The sequence below is a fragment of the Bidens hawaiensis genome, unplaced genomic scaffold (assembly GCF_021521415.1).
Source record: "Bidens hawaiensis isolate Kalapana, Puna unplaced genomic scaffold, B.hawaiensis_p1.1 tig00000512_1, whole genome shotgun sequence".
NCBI lineage: Eukaryota > Viridiplantae > Streptophyta > Magnoliopsida > Asterales > Asteraceae > Bidens > Bidens hawaiensis.
This window is the reverse complement of record NW_027491033.1, coordinates 4,533,044-4,552,346: the sequence shown is the minus strand read 5'-3', so window position 1 is coordinate 4,552,346 and position 19,303 is coordinate 4,533,044. Positions and strand designations below refer to the sequence as shown.

At 34.4% G+C, this 19,303-nt stretch overlaps 1 protein-coding gene across 1 annotated transcript; it reads left to right on the top strand.

The window, feature by feature from the left end:
• The first annotated feature begins 5,171 nt into the window (after positions 1 to 5,171).
• Positions 5,172 to 8,009, top strand: LOC143631655 (protein SYM1-like). The gene is made up of 6 exons (XM_077100349.1): positions 5,172 to 5,542; positions 6,788 to 6,928; positions 7,019 to 7,132; positions 7,226 to 7,399; positions 7,517 to 7,632; positions 7,725 to 8,009. The coding sequence occupies exons 1-6, from the start codon at positions 5,201 to 5,203 to the stop codon at positions 7,804 to 7,806; spliced, it is 969 nt and encodes a 322-aa protein (XP_076956464.1). The 5' UTR covers positions 5,172 to 5,200; the 3' UTR covers positions 7,807 to 8,009.
• The last annotated feature ends 11,294 nt before the right edge of the window (positions 8,010 to 19,303 follow it).

The window sequence follows — 19,303 nt, the reverse complement described above, 5'->3', positions numbered from 1 at the left end:
TAACTTTAAACCATATAAAATGATCTTGTAGTTGTATAAAAATGATGACGTGACATGCATCCTAGTCATTTTATTTTACACAAGAACATCTTTTGTTATAGTGTACGGACAAAATGCTCAAAATTGAAGCAAGGAAAGAATGACTTAAAAGTGGTCGTCTGGTCTGACAAAGTTGGCATGCCACACGTTGGTCTCATAGGTTTGTTATTGTCGCTCCAAGGGTGCATTAAAGAATTAAAATATTTGATCAATATAATCGTCATAAAAGAAAGAAGAAAATCAAATATTTTAATGTAGTGAATGATTATGAAGGCTGTGGTTGAAATTAATTTCCCTTGACATGGTAACTTCCTGTACTTTTGCTTCACTACATTAAACTATGTTGTAGTACAAGAAAAAAATGTAATGATAAACAAATAAAGAGGATAAATAATAGGAATCTGAAATTATTACCATTGCAAAAATACATTAAAAAATCTAACACAATTAGGAAACCAGTATTTTATTATATGCATTGTCTAGTATTGATATAGTATAACTCATAAGTACAAGAAAAAAAGATAAAGGTTTGAGTCCCCTAATTAGGAAAGTTATTACCATTTTTATAAATTTAGCTTAAAAGTTAAAACTCAGTGTTGAATCGATCAAGTGAGTGAACTAAAACAAAACTATACTATCTTACGAATTTTCTAATGAAACATGTAAAAGTATTCTTTGAAATTTAAACTAAAAATGGTCCATTTATTTAGCATCTAAATTAATGGTCAGAAAAGAAATATTATCTATAATTTATTACTTCAATACCCTGAAGATTAACCCTCTTTCTTTGAACAAAATAAGTGGACATTTTTACCCTTTTGTGAATAATGTAACTTTTTGAGTCTTTTGACCAAAAATATTTAAGTTGAAAGCAGACAAACATTTTTGCCCAAGTCGGAAACCTAATGGAATGTTTTATTACAAAATATGTAGCAACTTATATATACGTTAAAATGAGAACAATGAGGGATAAATTGGTAATTCTAGCTAAGAATAAAAAACTAAAACTAAAATATTAAAATGAGAAAGAAGTAGATGACGTACTTTGGTAGATGGGTGTTCTAGCTTTCCATGTTGTGACTCAAGATCTCCGGCGGGTGCGGCGGAGGACGGTGGCCGGAGAAACCTTTCAAAAAGAGCCATGAAAAGAAACATGGAGATGAGTATGGCAGTTGCAACTAGTCCAAACGACACCGCACTGACTGAGTTATCAAAATTCCTCCAATGCTCATCATCACCACCAGTGCTTGCAAGAGTACAACTTGTAATGCGGTTGGTACTACATGAACTGCTTAGTGGAGCTACACTTGGAGGTGTTGTTCTCATTATGTTTCTCTCTCATCACCAATGGGTTGAACACAAAAGTATGATGTATTCTAAAGGAACCAAGATTCTGAATGGGTTTTAAGATTGTTGTTTTGTGTTTTGTTTGATGAGTTTTGGTTAAGGAAATGGGGGTTTTGAAGGTGTTGTATGAGAGAAGAAAGAGAGTGAGGGGGTAAAATTATTTTTGTTCCTAGCTAGATAAGTACAAAATAATGGTACAAGAAGGGGTTAAGTGCACCCATCACCCATGACTGTTGACTCCAGGAGCATCTTCAATTGTATTTTTTTCATTCAATACAATGTACATGTAGAGAGGTAGAGGTTAATGTATAAAAAAGGATATTATAGTATAAAATAAACGAAGTTATCAAGAGGTAACACGTTTCCTTGACGCAAGGGGGAACTTTCGTCTATGTCTTATACACATAAATCTAAATAATCACATAACTTGTATATATGAAAATCACACATATAAATAATTACGCAACTTGTAAGATAATCATGCACGTTGTACACACTGTACATGCGCACTTAAAAAAGCAGATTTTCTTTTTAAGAATAATAGGGTACTCAAATTAACGAGTATTAAATGCTTTATTTTGTTATGTAATTTGTTTATAAAAGACTAATGTGTAAAAATGTTTTTAAAAAATAGGGAAACTTGAAAAAGTCAACAATCATATGTTATACTAAATTAATTTAATAGTTGATAATAGGGTGACAAACATGATGCATTGTGATTTTTTTGTTTAGTTTTGATTCATTATTGCTCCTCAGGTGGAATCCGTTGTGTTAACTAATTTTAAGCTCGTATTGTGTTGTTAAGACATTTATATATATGTTGTGCGTGGTATTGTTTTTTGGTCTTTGTTGATACTATTGTTGGTATGAGTTACAAACCTTTGGTTAATCTTGGTTTCATGCTTGCAAGCTTACTTCTTTTTTGAAGCTCTATATTTATACTAATTATGTGTCTCCTATGAGGTTTAACTGGTAAGCCACCTGATGCTTCAACATATACCTAATGGCTAATACCTTTTGGTATATGACCGGTGGACCCCTTTGAACATTATGGACTAAATTCACTAGACAAAAGTATGCTTGAAATATATAACAGTTAAAAACATGTCATATGATTGGTAACATGGAAGTTAAGATGGACCAACACATTCAAACTATAAGGCCAAACGTAGTGGGGCGAGAGTTTGAGCGAAATTGGGCTAGCCGGGGGCGCGAACACCGCCCCCCGGCGATATGTGGGCGAAATGAGGCGGGAGCGGGGTTCTTTTGTCGCCGGATTGTTTGAAGATTAATATTATTATATTAAATTTGACCGTTGCAACGGTCAAATATAAAAAAAAATTAATTAATTAAAACAATATATAAATATCTATATAAACATACACCCTTCTTCTCCATTTCATATCCATTTCATACCCAAATTCTTCAAAAAATTTAACAAAATGAATCCTACAAACAACCCGAACCAACCGACACTCGTGGAACTCGCTGTTACCATGAAAGAAATCATCAAAAAACACAAAAAGTGTGTCGAGGAACTCAACGATGCCATGAGAGAAACCAACAAACAACAGAAAAGATTGCCGCTATGATGGAGTTGCGGGAAATGAGTAAAGAATACGAATCCCTCAAAGCGGCCGGGTCACACGAAGAGACCGCATTGTTGCAACGACGACAAGTCGAAAAAATGCGCGAATATTATGGATATTAGTATTTTTTTTAAGTTACGTATTTCTTTTTAATTTTAATGCATTTTTATTTAATCATTTGAAGAAATTGGTTTTTATTTGATTAGTTTAATTATAAAAAGAAAATAATAAAAAATGATAATGTGGGCCCAATTTGTAGCCCCTACACCATTACACCCCAAAAACAAATTCTCACCCCTTGCTGACTGGACGTCACGTGTCACAATTCGCCCTCAATTGTAGCCCCTCCACTACACATAGCCTAAATAAGAGCCTCTCTTAAATGTGAATTACATGTCCTATTGGTTTTTAGTTGTATAGTGTGATTTCATTTATAACATGAACAGTATTGGGAAGGCTCGATAGGTCATGTGTTTTTTAGACATTCCATGTTCATGTACTTTCTTACCAATGCGTCTGTTCTACTATATAGAATGGCAATGCTAGTAGATCTGTTGTAGTGTATTAACACTAAAAGATATGGTCTGATTATTTTATATCGTGTCACACACTCCAACAGCTTACTAGGAATGATCTACAACAGTAAAATCAAACAAACACTCATAGATCTACTAGTCTACCACTCACAAAAACATTGTGTGCAAGCTAATACCCATACATATAAACCAACCATGACAATTGACAACGTCCATGAAAGTTGTAGTTCGGTAGTGAACTGATACTTTGATATGGGCTTGGGCCTGTTTGGGTTGGGTTGGGTTGCATTGTATTCACTCAATACACTTTTTATTTCAACAATATTATATTCATCCCTATGTTAAACAGTAAAGTGATGAAGAATTAAACACCATCATATAAGTCTACCCGAATTTCTTAATTTAAAAGCCCATACTTCAAATTACTTTTATTGCACACAAAATTTTGCACGTACTTTCACTTTAGCATGTATATCTTCTATCTTGTTAACTATATATTTAGATCATTAGTTATAAAAGTTATTAATATAATATAACTTCGAAAAGCTAGAGGTTAAAAAAGTAGATAACGACCTTTTTGATTGTCTTACACAAAAGATAAATATACGTATGGACACTATGATTTTGCGGCTATGTCCATCGTTAATTATATATAGCGACGGATTTGATCCATTTAGCAAAATATTTAAATTGTTTCTTTTATTTCATTTTCATAGTTATATGTTGAGAAAGAAATTTTTCTTTGTATTACGTGGGTCGGTGTATATCACAATTTCAAAGGGCATTGTCACTAAAACATGTGTGTGTTTTTTTATTTTTTTAAAGGGTCATCAAATACTTAAATGTTTATTTTGAATATTTCTGATCTAATATTAAAAATTTAACACTTGAAGCGTGAATCCTCTATCATCTAACTATGAACTCTATTGGATAACCATATAAGCCAATAACATTTAAAAAAAAACAAAAGATCAAGTTGTTTTTAATTTCTAACCGAAGATAATCATGCAAAGAACTTGTTTCGGAAACCATCAAATGTCTTCGCGGAATGATTAGCGGACTCAAAACACTTAAGCTATTAAGCTATATTGTTACCTTAAATTTTTTATTTTATATTTGCTTTAACTATTATACCGACAATTACTTAAGAAATTCAGTATGCAATAGATTGACCATATTAGACATTAAAGAGCTATGGTACTAACTCAACTCACCCATGTTAGATTTAACGCACCAGGGAAGATTCAAACTATGCCAGGTATACCCATGTCTTCGCCCAAGTGGCAAAATGCATGGAGTTATATCTAGTAACCACCAATAATATATACACTAACGACCTCGTTCAAGTCAGGTTATTCACCCTTTCAATACCCTCTTTTAACATACTCGTTTTTCGATGATAAAAATGTTTATTCTCAAAACCGACCATCTTAAATCTATCATGTGAAAAGAAAGAAGAAAACAAATCAAAATTGTATTCTATCTACGGTTAATCATCTAAAAAGTCAAATGTTTAGGTTTGCGTACGAATGAAATGAAAATGTAAAGATAAACTTAAATCCCACGTTGCAATGTTGTGATCCCCAAACACAATCAATCTAGTATTTAATAATATTGCTTTGCAGTTAGCCAATAAAACAACAGACTTGTAGAGCAACAAGGTCCTATGATCGTACACACTCATCATCCATGGCTACCCTGAACAACCATCATGTCTTCTTCTTCTTCTCCACCCGTAAACCCACAAAACCCATCTCATATTCAACCCCTTCTACTAAATTATTATTGTTTTCTCAATCGAAAACCAATCGTAAAGTGATAAAATCAATCGCAGAGGACAAAGAGGCGGTGACTGAGAAGATTAGCGTCTCCGATATCAAAGCAGATGAAGAAAATGGAAGTGAATCGAAGGAGGAATATGTTGCCGGAACTGAGAAGTTTGCGGGTAAAGCGATTAATGCTTCAATTGTTCTTGGGTTTGGTACTCTTGCTGTCACCAGACTGCTCACCATTGATCATGAGTATTGGCATGTAAGTCACTTTCAATTCACCTTCTAATTTTGGGTATATTATTTATTATGTGTTTGATTTTGTGAAATTGCCCTGTTTTGTTGTGCAATTTGATCACACGTAATTTCAATTTGGGGATAATTGCGACTAAAAATTAGGTTGTTCTTTTCAACAGAAACAATTTTAGCATTAGTGTTTGGAAGAGACGTGGATACTCGGTTACGTAATGGGATGATGTACTGCGGTTACGCCTGTAAAGTGTAAACAGACCGAATGTTCACTGAATCATTTGGCAGGATGTTCGATTATGTGGACAGCAACAATTTTTTTTGTGCTATTAATTAAACGAACACAAGTCTCATTCGTTCATTTACATCTGTTTATGTCTTTTCGTTTATGCTCATTTATTTTCGCTTATATTCGTTCAGTTACATTTGAATAAATATTCATTCAGATTTATATATTACTAATCTTAATTTAAAATTTGATTTTCTAATTAAAACCCATTGTTTAGCACTTTAGCCCATGCGCGACAAGCTCAAATTTAAGAACAATTAACTCTTAATCAATCCAGCCCATTAGCAGCAACTTTAGTTTAGATATTCACGTGTACTTTTAGTTCATCTATGGTTGTATTGATTTGTGTTCGTTTATGTTAGTTTATGTTTGTGAACTGTTTTTTTTAACATACTAACTAACGAACACAAAAAGGCTGATTTTCTTAGATAACAAGCACGAACAACCAAATCCATTCGTTTAAGTGTTCGTGTCCACATTTGACTTCAAGAGTCAACTTTCATAATTTCTTGACTTCAAACCTGTCACAAGTATGGAGGAGAAATGATAACAATACAGTAGTGTAGGGTAACAAAAAAACCAGATTATTGAAGGATATAATCTTGATTTCACTTATGAACAAGGGTTTAGCATGAAACACCAAGAAGTACAAGGGGCAAATCGAATAAAGATTTTGAACATAAAACTTAAGAGTTTAAATTATGTGGTTAATTTAGGAGATAACGAGTTAGAGATAAGTATAGAGATTATTTTATTATCTGTTTAGTAGGATGCAAGTCATTGTTAGTAATAATAGAGATGTTAGGGTATTGTATTTTGTGTGGTTTTTGTTCTTTATAATAAAAGTGAAAAGAGTGGAACTAGTCGTGTTCAAATGTCCCGTCTTTATCAAGATCTGGGCCAACAGTTATTAGCTAAAGGTTGACCAAGTGTAATTAACTAATCATCTTGTTTGCGCTTGTCGTATAGGGATGGACTCTTTATGAAATACTTAGATATGCTCCGGAGCACAATTGGATTGCATATGAAGAAGCTCTTAAAGAAAATCCTGTTTTGGCTAAGATGATGATCAGTGGGATCGTTTATTCGTTGGGCGATTGGATTGCACAAGCAAGTTCTTCAATTCCTGGAAACCTTGTGTTTTCAACATGTTTTTCCCTGTTTCGGTTCCTTATAAATGGTTTTTTAATGAATCTGTAGTGCTACGAAGGGAAGCCACTGTTTGAGTTTGATAGGACCCGCCTGTTTCGGTCAGGTCTTGTTGGGTTTGCTCTCCATGGATCCCTTTCTCATTTTTATTACCAATTATGTGAGGTAAGTAAACGCGCATTCAGTTACACATTTTATTGAATTTGGGTAAGTTATGGAAGATGTGTTATCACTTGTTTGTTTTTCATGTTTGTTTAGGCTCTTATTCCTTTTAAAGATTGGTGGGTCGTTCCTGTAAAGATCGCATTTGACCAAACCGTGTGGTCAGCAGTGTGGAACAGCATCTATTTCGTGGTCTTGGGGTTAATGCGGTTCGAGTCCCCTGCTAATATATTTGATGAACTCAAAACAACATTCGTGCCTTTGTTGACGGTAAGAAACCAGTTAATTACATAAATACTTTTTTAAAATATTTTGTGACAGTGTCACTCGAATACCAAACACGCATATATTTTATAAATATTTTATGACTAATATGGTGTTTGATAGGCTGGATGGAAACTATGGCCATTTGCACACTTGGTAACCTACGGTTTGATTCCGGTTGAGCAAAGGCTTCTCTGGGTGGATTGTGTGGAGCTCGTATGGGTAACTATACTCTCCACGTAAGTACAAGAATCTTTGATTTTTATATTTCGTATACTTGTCGGTACAAATAGGTGATGCAAACTGAACCTTAAATTATTTGTTTTTGTAGGTACTCGAATGAGAAATCAGAAGCACGGATTTCAGATACAAGCTCGGAAGTAGACCCAAACTCTCCATCAAAGAAACAATAAGTTATGCATTTATGATATACCAAGTTACTGGCTTGTATTTTGTGTATGATTATTTGTATGTTATGCTATATGTAGAATTCTACCATTATTTGGTGTAGATATCAGATATGGAATCAACCAATATAGTTTATTATTAATGTACATAATGCTGTGTTTTGGGGGATGCAGTGCTGAACAAATTCAAGAATTTTAGTGTTTGAAGTGAAGGTTATATTGTCAAACTTATTAATCTTATTAATTGTTTTGAGGTTTATCAATAAACCATGAAGATTGAAGAGGATACCAGCAAACATCATATCAAATGTACTCTAGTGATGGTGTAACCATCGTTTATTCGTTTAGACCGCTATAGGTCGTGACTCAAGGCTTCTACTAACTAGATATTGTAAAACATCAATTTTTCATCAGTTTCAGAATATCAGCATTGGTGGTGTTAGTTTAGCGAGTCTTCTCCTTCTTTGGCTCAACCATACTAGTCCGGCTATGACCGAAATGGAAGCAAGTATTATCTTTGCTGGGCTTTTGTTTTGGGTCGAGGTATAGCAACTATTGCCTTTATATTTGTTAACTCTTTTTAGTTGCTAATTATGAGGGGACTTGGGAGGTCTTGACGTTGTGTTTCCGAGTCTTATTTCAAACATAAAAGTGAAAGGAAGTGAAAAGATTTGAGAAAAATGGTGTTCATGAGTTTTTTAACGAAAGAAGATAAAAATTAGAAAAAAAAAAGAAGACTTTTAATAATCTCCGTTCAAAATGGACGGGGTCTGGAGAGAAAGTAATCAAACACATATATAACTATGAAATGCTGAGATAAAGATCTATGTTAATTTCTACACGTGTAAGATTAAAAACACTATTTGATCACCATATCATATACATGTACAGGGATGTTCAATACATGAACATTGGCAAGTAGGTAATTGCGTAAATCACATTAACACTTGTATAGTTTTATGTAACTATAATACATGGACCAGTCTTGTTAGCCTCTTTTGCTTGGTTCTAATCTCGGCTCTAACGCTTCAATTTATACGTCAACAATATAATTCTAAATAAAAAACGTGCATGAAATAAATAATTACGAGTTGAGATCATATAGTCAATATTTAACAAATTCACAATGGTGTTGGTGGTCTTTTTTATTTTGAAAGACTTAACAAATATTTTGTTCAACACATTAGCCAGAGAAGCTAGTAAAAACATATACAAAGTCAAAACACATGCCAACCGAAATTAGCTGTAAAAAAAACATTTTACAATTCATAATGATAATGTTATTAGTTAGTGTGTATTATGATTGAATACTATTAATTAGTTAAATTTATTAATTAAAATATCATATAGAAACACACACAATTAATAAGATAGATATATTGAAGTGATTAACCCAAATCGCGTGGTGTGTGAGTGTGCATCAGAGGAACCCTTGATTTGGAATAGTGGAATACACGTTGAAATGGCAGAGATCCAATCAATGTTACATTTGTATTAGTTTCATACTAGAATTACCAATAGTCAAATAGATCAGGGACTAGTTTGTATTAGTTGTTAAAAGACAGGGACTAGTTTGTAAACTGTTAGTTAGCGAGATCTGTTCGTTAACCGACTATATTACCAGCTCTAACTAATAAGATCGGTAGCTTGTTTGACGAATATTCCTTTCTCTCCCTAAAGATTCTTTGTTCTAATCTCAAGCTATCAATCAACCGGTGAAGCCAAGCAGCAGAAAGTCAGCCTGCTAATAAATCGATTCTTCGTGTTCGTAGATTACGCTTTCCTCCTCATATTCCTCTGTTTCCTCGCCTACATTCTCCCCAATTTGTTCACCCTCTGATCTATCTGTTTCACTTTCACCCAGGTAATAATAATGATAATAATAATAATAATAATAATAATAATAATATTTTCAGTTTCACTCCCATTTGCATCATCATCATCATCATCATCATCATCATCGTACTCAGTATATCCCACCAATAGCAATGCTATGGTAGGGTCTGAGGAGGGTAAGATGTAGACAGTCTTACCTCTATCCCATAGGGATAGAGAGGCTGCTTCCGGTGAGACCCCCGGCTCGATAGTAGTTTTGCATCAAGCCTTGGACATAAGGCACATAGCACTCAATCATCAGGGACACCGGCTGATTGGTGCATGTGCCCTTGTCTTTCGGCTATCAACGCCACCACATGATGCCTGATTAACCTTCCGCCACTTTTAACGTTATTTTCACGAGATTAGTAAAATAACGTCAAAATTAGTGCACTTTTACTTTTGCCCACCCGAGGGTTCACACATATATACATTATATGCGCGCACCGCAAGCAGGGCGTTCTTTTAATCTTTACTAATAGATATAGTTAGTGTTACGGACCGAAACCATTGCAAGGTATGAGATCGGTTGTATGGGCAACTGATGTGAGGTTTATAATCTAAATGAGTTCCTCACCTTTCAGACTAGTCTTTTGGGTTGAGTTCTTCTGTTTGGCTTGTAACAGTTAGTATAATGCTAAACCTTTGTGTCTGAAATAATACCACAAATTGATGATATCATCAGTTGAGATAATTTATTTAGTCAACATTTTACATTATTATATTTATTAGGCTAGCTCAGGTAAACCAGAATAATTTGATAAATTAAAGTGATTTAACTCCTCATTCAGCTCAATTGAATCGGTGTATTGTTTGTATTAGCTATCCCAGGGAAAAGAGTAAGTAATAGGATTCCATTTCCTAGTGACCAAAATGAAGAAGATTTTATGTTCAAGTAGGCTAGGTGGTTGGTTAACACACCCGGAACTTGGTATATTTGACTTAATCATGCAAGTCTCTCTTATCTCCTTCATGTACTCTTTCCCGAGAAGGGAAGTAACAGGGCATCCTTTGCTCTCGCTCATAGGGACAGCCTGTTGTTCTACTCAGAAGAGAAGTTTCCCCTTGCTGCAAAAGGCATCTGCTTCATGATGCTTTGGGCTTATATACCTTCCGACCATCATAGGTCGTATTGACTCTGACTTCTATCTACAGTGCGATCATGTGGGAATTCCGCAAGGGCTTAAGTCATTGATTCAAATCCTATCCTTTTTTCAGTAGACAAGTGGTAACGATAAAAAAAATGTTTTATATGGTAGGAAACTAGGAATAGAAATTTAGTAATTTAATACAATTGTTCAAATATAAAAAAAAAGTCTTATACTATTTTAGAGATGCACCACAACCGAATGTAGTAGCATAATCGATGAACTGAATGTTAAATTTTTACACATACCCCTGGAGAATGTGAAGGAGTCAAAGTTGGACACTAGAGTTTAGAAAAGTCGAAAACGGTCTTTATGTGGCCAACTATGAATCAAAGGTTATCATTTGTGTGCCCTTAGACATAAAATATCGTACATCTTACTCTTTACAAAGATATGGCTTGCACACTGTTCATTTAAATTGATTATGTTCCAACTAACACTTAAGTTGACTGAAGCAATATCTGAGTTCATGTCGGAGTTTAAGTACATATGAAGCAAATATGTGTATAATAATGATTGTGTCTTGCTTGAAAAAGCTATAAAATGGTCATTCATACATATTTATCTGTATAGTGATGATATGTTGATAGATTCTGACAACAAGCAACTAACTAAGATCCTGCTACTGCTACTTAGAAGTTGGCAAAATGTTCGCATGATTGTTGGCTACTAGCGTTTATCCACCACCCACAGGGACTGCATGCATACATTTTGTTATTGTATAACCAAATAAATATTTCTGTACAGGGGATAGGATGTTGTAGACCAGGCTTTTTAGGTTGTACATGTAGGCTATTTAGATATTAAACCATATACAGACAGGCCTAATTTTGTGTAAGTGATGCTAGAAATCTATGAGAAGTATTAAAAAAGTTGTGTAAATAATTTGCACGCCGCGTACTTGTATTAGATTTATGTTAGGAAGACAACTTATGGAATTGAAATAACTTGGAATCTTGGATTGAAGTGAGTCATCAACATGAAACTTAGAAATTAGAATGATTCTTTTATTATGCATTTATACTCCTGTCACAAGTTGAATGGAAGTTAAGTGGCCTCTTTTGTTTATTTGCTGCAGGATTCAGGTTTCTTGTTGAAGATTTTTATGAATGGGCTTCATCTTATTATTCTTTGAAAATATGTCGTTTCTGATATAAAACAGTGTAGCTTTTATGTCAATCTGATGTAGCAGCAATGCCCATGCATTGAACATGTGTATGATAATAGATTCATGAATCAATGCACCCTCATCTATATATTAACCATTTAAGTCCTGTTTTAGATATCTAATACTTGTTTTATTTATTTTTTTTATATCACCTAAAAACAACCAAGGTGAGGTCAATGAGTTTCTTCAGTATTAGGCCAATACACGAGTTTTCTTACTGCATACATGTAAAAGGAATTCCATGATGATCCTGCAAACGAGGTGTGTTTGCCAATATACGACGGTTAACATTAAAAGATCATGATAGATATACGATGAATCGATGATAAAAGAAAACAGAAATAAGTACTTGTTGGATGGTATTCAACGGAGTTGCATCGTTACAAAGGCAATAGCATATTTGTGATGCACGAACACACGTAACAGACCATGCCATTTTGGATGCAAAATTTGGAAAATGACGTGTTGTGTATTCCTTTCCGTTATCGTGTTGAAAACTTTTAATGACACTGTTCAAATGGAGTTTAAATGACGTTATAAAAGTTGAGGAAAATGTTGTAAGCTTGTAATTTGTGACTTAACGGGTAAGTCCAAAGAAAATTGCTTTTGTCGTTAAGAAGTGCAAGTAATAACGGTGACCACCTGAGCTAACAATCGGAGAGGTCCGCATATCACAACGGATAACACTACTACACAAAGGGGCAAAAGCGACCGAAATTTGCGACCAACCAAAATGGTCTCAAAATTAGCGACCGTATTAGCGACCAAATCAACAGCGGTTGCAAATTTACCAACCAAAACAAAATCGGTTGCAAAATCAGCGACCAAAACAAAATCGGTCGCAAAATTAACGACCGAACATTTTTGGTCGTTAATCGGTCGCAGTTGTAGCGACCGAAGTTGTTTCGGTTGCAAATATGGTTGCTAATTTTTTTTAAAAAAATAAAATTATAAAATATAAATATGTTCGGTCGCAAAAATGGTTGCAAAGTTTTTCGACCAAATTGTTTCGGTCGCAAAATCAGTTATCTGAATCGGCCGCAAAATTAGCGACCGAACATTTTCGGTCATTAAACGGTCACAAATGTTGCGACCGAAATGTTTCAGTTGTAAATATGGTCGCGGTTTTAAAGAATAACAAAATCGAAGTTTATTTGGTCGCAAAAATGGTTGCAAATGTTTACACCGAATTATTCGGTTGCAAAATTAGTGACAAAAACAAGATCAGCCGCTTACCCAACTCTCTATGGTAATTGGATCATTTTATTTAATAGTAAGTTGATTTGATATATATATATATATATAATACACCCAATTGAATTAAGGTAATCGGTCAAAAATCCCCGAGACCCACCAGGTCTTTTTTATTTCTTCGGGATTAAAGCAACCCCAACTAAATGAAGAACCCCGGTGTTGCGACGGCCTGTTGGTATAGTCAGCAAAAAATTTACATTTTCAACGTCCAAATATAACAAACTTATATTAAAGAAAAAAACATAACCCGCTAGTTGCGGCCTGCGAACGACGTGAATTCAGTCAATATCGACATTAATGGCAATACCGTGCACTGCGGCCAAGAACGGGCCGGTATGGATGTTCTAGACACTAAATCGTCAAACACAAAATGTCTAAATAAGAAAATAAACAAACGAAACATAAAAATAAAAAAAAATTAAATCTGTATTTGTCGATGTTGGCCAGTTATATTGGTCAGATAGGTTGGGTTGGGTCAAATGAGTCATGGTTGTAGTGGGTATGGGTTGAAACGAGTTAGGATTAAAATAGGTTAGGGTCAGGACGGTCAATTTTCAAATCAACTCAAATTGACCCATTTGAAATACGTTTTTCATTCTACATATTGAGCGTATTTTAGATTTTGGATTTCAATTTATATATAAGTATAACTCAATAATATATTTATAAATAGCAAATGAGCCGATATTGAGTTTAAAAAACTACTCGGGAGTCGAGCTCGAGCTTAGTTGAGCTAAGGCTTGACTCAGTTTGTTTGCATGCCTAAAGAAGAGGTTCGATAACTTTAGGAGAGAAGAGTATTTCTATTTTTTTTATTCATCCTAAAACTAAGAAAATGTATATAACTAGTTTTCAACCCGGTGCGTTGCGCCAACGCCAGGGACTTGCGTAACCGAGATTGATGAAATTCACGTTGACTTGCCGCTGTAACGTTTGGGTTTTATCAACGCTCAGGGTTTACTAGCACCGGGGTTTACTGCAATACTCATGTATTACCAACATCCAAGTTTTACAGATGTAATGAACGGTAAAACCTAACTTAAACACAAGAACATTCACAACAAATAAAATATGAGAAATTCGTGTTTGAGCTAAATTGACCTAAAGAATAACAAATAAACTACCTAGACAATCGACGCTCAGTAGATCTGAACATAAATATGGGTGCAAACGAGCCGAGCTGCTCGCGAGCTAATCGAGATCCGCTTGTTGAAAAGCTCGACCAAGCTGAGCTTAATCGAGCCCGAGCCTAAAAGTAAGCTCGTTTAACAAAGGAGCCCGAGCCTTAAAGTAAGTTCGTTTAATAAACGAGCCCGATCTTCATTTATCAAGCTCGAGCCGACTCACTAGCCTAAACGAGACTGTCATTTATATATTTTCTTTAAAATATATATTTAATAATATATACTATTTTATACATAAAGTTATAATAGAAAAAATATATAAAATAATTATAATTATATAAAACATAAGTAAACGAGCCGAGATCGAGCTTCAAAATCTACTCACGAGCCGAGCTCGAGCTTTGAAAATAGATCTCATAATGAGCCGAGCTCGACCTTTTTGTAAGTTAAACAAGCTAAGCTCGAGCCGACTCGTCTCGTCTCGTTTGCACCCCTAAACATAAGCAGTATCATTTAAACGATTAGTGGAAAAGTGGTATCACACACCCAATATAAGAAAAAAATAATAACATTAGTCATAAATTGATTTATAACTTCAAACCATCACAAAATCGTATAACAATTAACCATTAATCAAGTGGTTTATCAAAATTAACTCCAAACCAAACATTTATATAAAATGTCAAATACTTGCATCCTAAATTATGTTATAATTAAAAAAAAAAAGGGATCTGTGGCTAAAATTCATCATCTTTATCAGAATCACTCTTTCCCTTATTCAACCAACCCCAATTACCCTTCATCCGTTCCCGCTAATTCATTCTATGGGCATTATTGGTTCCCACCGGTTATTATAACTTAACTCTCAATCACTCTCCTCTCTCATGGCGATTTTCCCCTTATTTGAAAACCAAGAGCAATTTGGTAAAGGTACATATGAATTGTATTTCATCATCTACATTTTTATTTATTTGGAGTCTTGTAATTAGATACATTATATTGCAATTACTGTAATTTAATAGAGAAAATCACATTAGAATCTCAATTTCTTTTTTAACCAAGTTTTATATAATTTACTATAAAATGATTACAATAAAGTGGCAGGCAAACGGGCAACAAGCTGCGCCGCAACCCCCTTTTGAATAGCAAAGCCAATCCTGCTAAAAACGAAGCTTTGGGACCTAGAATCTCAATCAATTACAAACTAGTTATTTGCAGCCCTCATACGCTATCTTTTATTCAAACAAATATACATACAAATCACCTGTCAAGCACTTTGCAACTTTGTTACCAACTCAAGTTTTCTATTTTGACTTCCATGATAGTCAAATAGATGAAAGTAATTTGTAATCTGAGGACTGTTGTTTCTTTGAAAACCGATGGAAACTTGAAATTCTAAACATTGTTGTAAGTTTTCAGTTTAGAAACAATACCTAAAGTACCCCCTGGACCAAAATATGCAAGTTTTGTATAAGAAGCAGTTGAAAACTAATGAATCTAATACTTTCTGTTTAATAAAAATTATCAAAAATATTTATGATTTTTTTTTTGTAGATATCATGGCTCGCAGTTCAGCAGGAGGTGGTCGGGGTATGGGCCGCGATAGTGGTCAGGATAGTGGTACCGAACGGTTAGCTTTGGATGCGAATGAGACACAGTCTCAACATGAGAGTAATGATGATGACGAGTCAACTGTTGGCCGGCGGGGACCGGTTGCTCCTACGCCACTACCTGAACCAAGAAATCGGGAGTGGATTTGGATTATCTACGGACAGTAAGTAAATAATATTAGGGATGGCAACGGGCCGGGTATTGGCAATCCCAGGCCCGTACCCATTTACAATTTTGTGTCCCATACTCCGCCCATTACCCGTCGGGTATTTATCGGGTAACGGGCATTCCCACGGGTATTGGGTATACCGTTAATTTATAAAAAAAATGCCCACAGAAGTTTGTAAGTACACTTTTATGCTTTTAACTTTATAATTTTTAAAACTTCAACAAATTAAATGTGATAAAACTCAAGGATACCTTCATCACCGTTAAATAATATAAGTATTTAGATGATTTAAGCTTCATAATAATAAAAAAAAGACATTACAAACAATATGCAAATCTGGATACTGTTTGCTTCCGCCTTCAAAATACATATCCAAAAATATAAGTTTGTTGATGCAGTGAGTATTGAGAAATGCATATCCATAATAATAATTTCATTTTCCATAAAGCTATCTTGGCGGCAAATGTTTAGGTATTAATTGGAAAAACTATATGAAAAGTCATATGGGGAACAGAATTTATAAAGCATTTAAGTGTTGTATTATTACTTAAAGTCTTAAATCATAAGAAATTAGAAATGCATGCACCGGAAATATATCGGGTATAATTCCGGCAGTCGGGTACATATATTTCGGGTAATCGGGCCGGGTATCACCCAATCCCATGCCCGTACCCGAACCCAAAAAAAATTATTTTCTAATTCCATACCCGTTCCCATGCCCGTTTACGCGACCTGGATGCTTCGGGATTGGGGTATGCCCATTGGCTTTTTTGCCATCCCTACATAATATTAATATTTTCTTTATACGTATTATGTAATACAAGTAATGTGGACTGTATTGCATTTTATCGTTTTATAGATTCAGTAATCAAAGTAATGCTACCCGGACTATAGGATAAATTTTGGAGGCTATGTATTCCGAACCTTGGCTGAGTTGGAAAGAAGTCTCTATAGAGGATCGAAACAGGATGTTTGAGCGTTTCAAAGTTTGTATTTACAAATATTCGTAAATAAAATTGTCTATGCCTTAATAAACGATATAAAGACTGCTAAAAAAATGATTTTTGTAGGGATACTATCAATGGGAAAATGAGTGGGATGACCAAGTTCACTCTTGCTGGGTGAAGTTTATGAAAAGAAAATTTAAGGATTTGTTGAGTAGGCTTTGGGAGGGTGCTAAGATTGCTGCAAGAATGGTTGGTGTAGAATTTGAAGGTGATTTCTCTGTTCTTATTCCACATAAGCCACAATGGATGGGGGCTAAGATTTGGGAAGACTTAATTGAAAAATGGAACACGGACTAGTGGAAGAAAAAGTCTTCTCAGAATATCATAAATAGAGAGAAATCAACAGGGGGCAAACATACTCTCGGCTCACAAACCTATGTGACGGTTAAACTAAAAGCAGTAAGAGATGTTAATTTGTCATTTTATTAAACATTGCATGCCAATATTAACCGTCAAATTCGACTTTTGTAGGATAAAGAACTTGGTCGACCTGCTACCGTAGATGAATTTTGGATGCAATCACACGGGAAGAAAGGGACAAGACCTTTAGATAGACTGGTGAGTCATAGAATATGCAAGGGTTCAGAAGAGACCAACAATTTAGATGAGATTGATATTCAAAACGATTTTGATTGGGTTGACACCCGGGCAAATGAGTCTTGTAAGTTTCTTTACTTGTATAATATATGTTCTTATTAGTTACTTGTCAAAAGTGATATATATTACAAAATATAATGTTCTTGTTTGTTATAGATATCATATCAGAAATATGTCAAGGAGAGGCATGGAGATGACGCTAGCAAACGCCCGTTATTTGATCTAGATTCATGGGTACAAGCTGTTGGGGGAAAGAAAAAAGGTAGACTATATGGGTTTAACGACATCAGTGATCCACATGCTGTGATGACGGGTATACCTTCAACACCGGGTACTAGTACTCCGTGTTTAGTTGCAAGAAATGAAGAGGTATGCTTGTTTTATTTTAGTCGTTTTTCAGTGATATTCAAGTGATATAATAGGTCGTAGCTGCTTACTCTGTCAGTGAGTTAGACTTGGTCCTAACTGTTCATAAGAAGTATTAATTGTCATATATGAAACATGCCTTCAAGCTTTATATTTCTTTTATGCAATTGTATAGATTTTAGATTTGTAGTAAACACCAAATGACCAAATCACGAATGCTATGCATATAAAATTGTGAGTTGATCCATTATTAATTTTACTTCCTAAATAAATTATTCAGCACATATTAAAAATGCTTTCAATATAGCAGATGCCATTCTTGCTTGATTAGGATAGACTAGTTTGCTTTTTGTATAGTTATGTCTCCATATTTTAATACATGCCATTAAGTAATAAGACACATATTCACTTACCTAAAAGTATAAGCATTTCAACATTAGAGACTGAAATGACTTTTTGGATGTTATTTGTTTAATGTTAGGTACAACGATTGAACGAGGAAATAGCGCAACTACAACAAGAAAAAGAAACAAAACGACTAGAGAAAGAAAAAGAAAGAGCAGAGAAACTTACAATGATGGAGCAAATCGAGCAAAATAGGATTGCAAACGATGATATGAAAGAGGAAAACGCTGAAATGAAAGAGCAAATTCGATTTCTTCTCAAGAACATACCCAAAAATATCTCTTATCTCTTTTTTTGTTAACTAGGTTAATTCGGATATTTGTTGGCGAACCTATGTTTAGTATTTCTTATCGTAGTTGTATTCAGATATTTAGCATTTCTTATCATACTTGGATTTTGATATTTTTATCAAATTTGGTTTCGAATGTTTGGTTAGCTTTATAAATATGTTCAACTTTGTGAATTTATAGATTTATTTAATTGTGCTATTGGAATTTATATATACAGTAGGAAGGAAATATTTTAATATTGCATATTAATATTTTGATTTAAAAAATGGTCACAATGTTGGTCGTGTGTAAATAACTTGATTGCAAATACTTGCGGTTGTGATTACGGTTGCTAACATTTGGTTGGAAAACAGTCGTAAAAAGTTCAGTCACGAAATCGGTTGTAATTAGTTTCTGTCATAGTTTCTGTCGCTAAAAATTGCAGTCGCAAAATTGGTCGCAAATACTTGCGGTCGAGATTGCGATTGCTAACATTTGGTAGGAAAATCG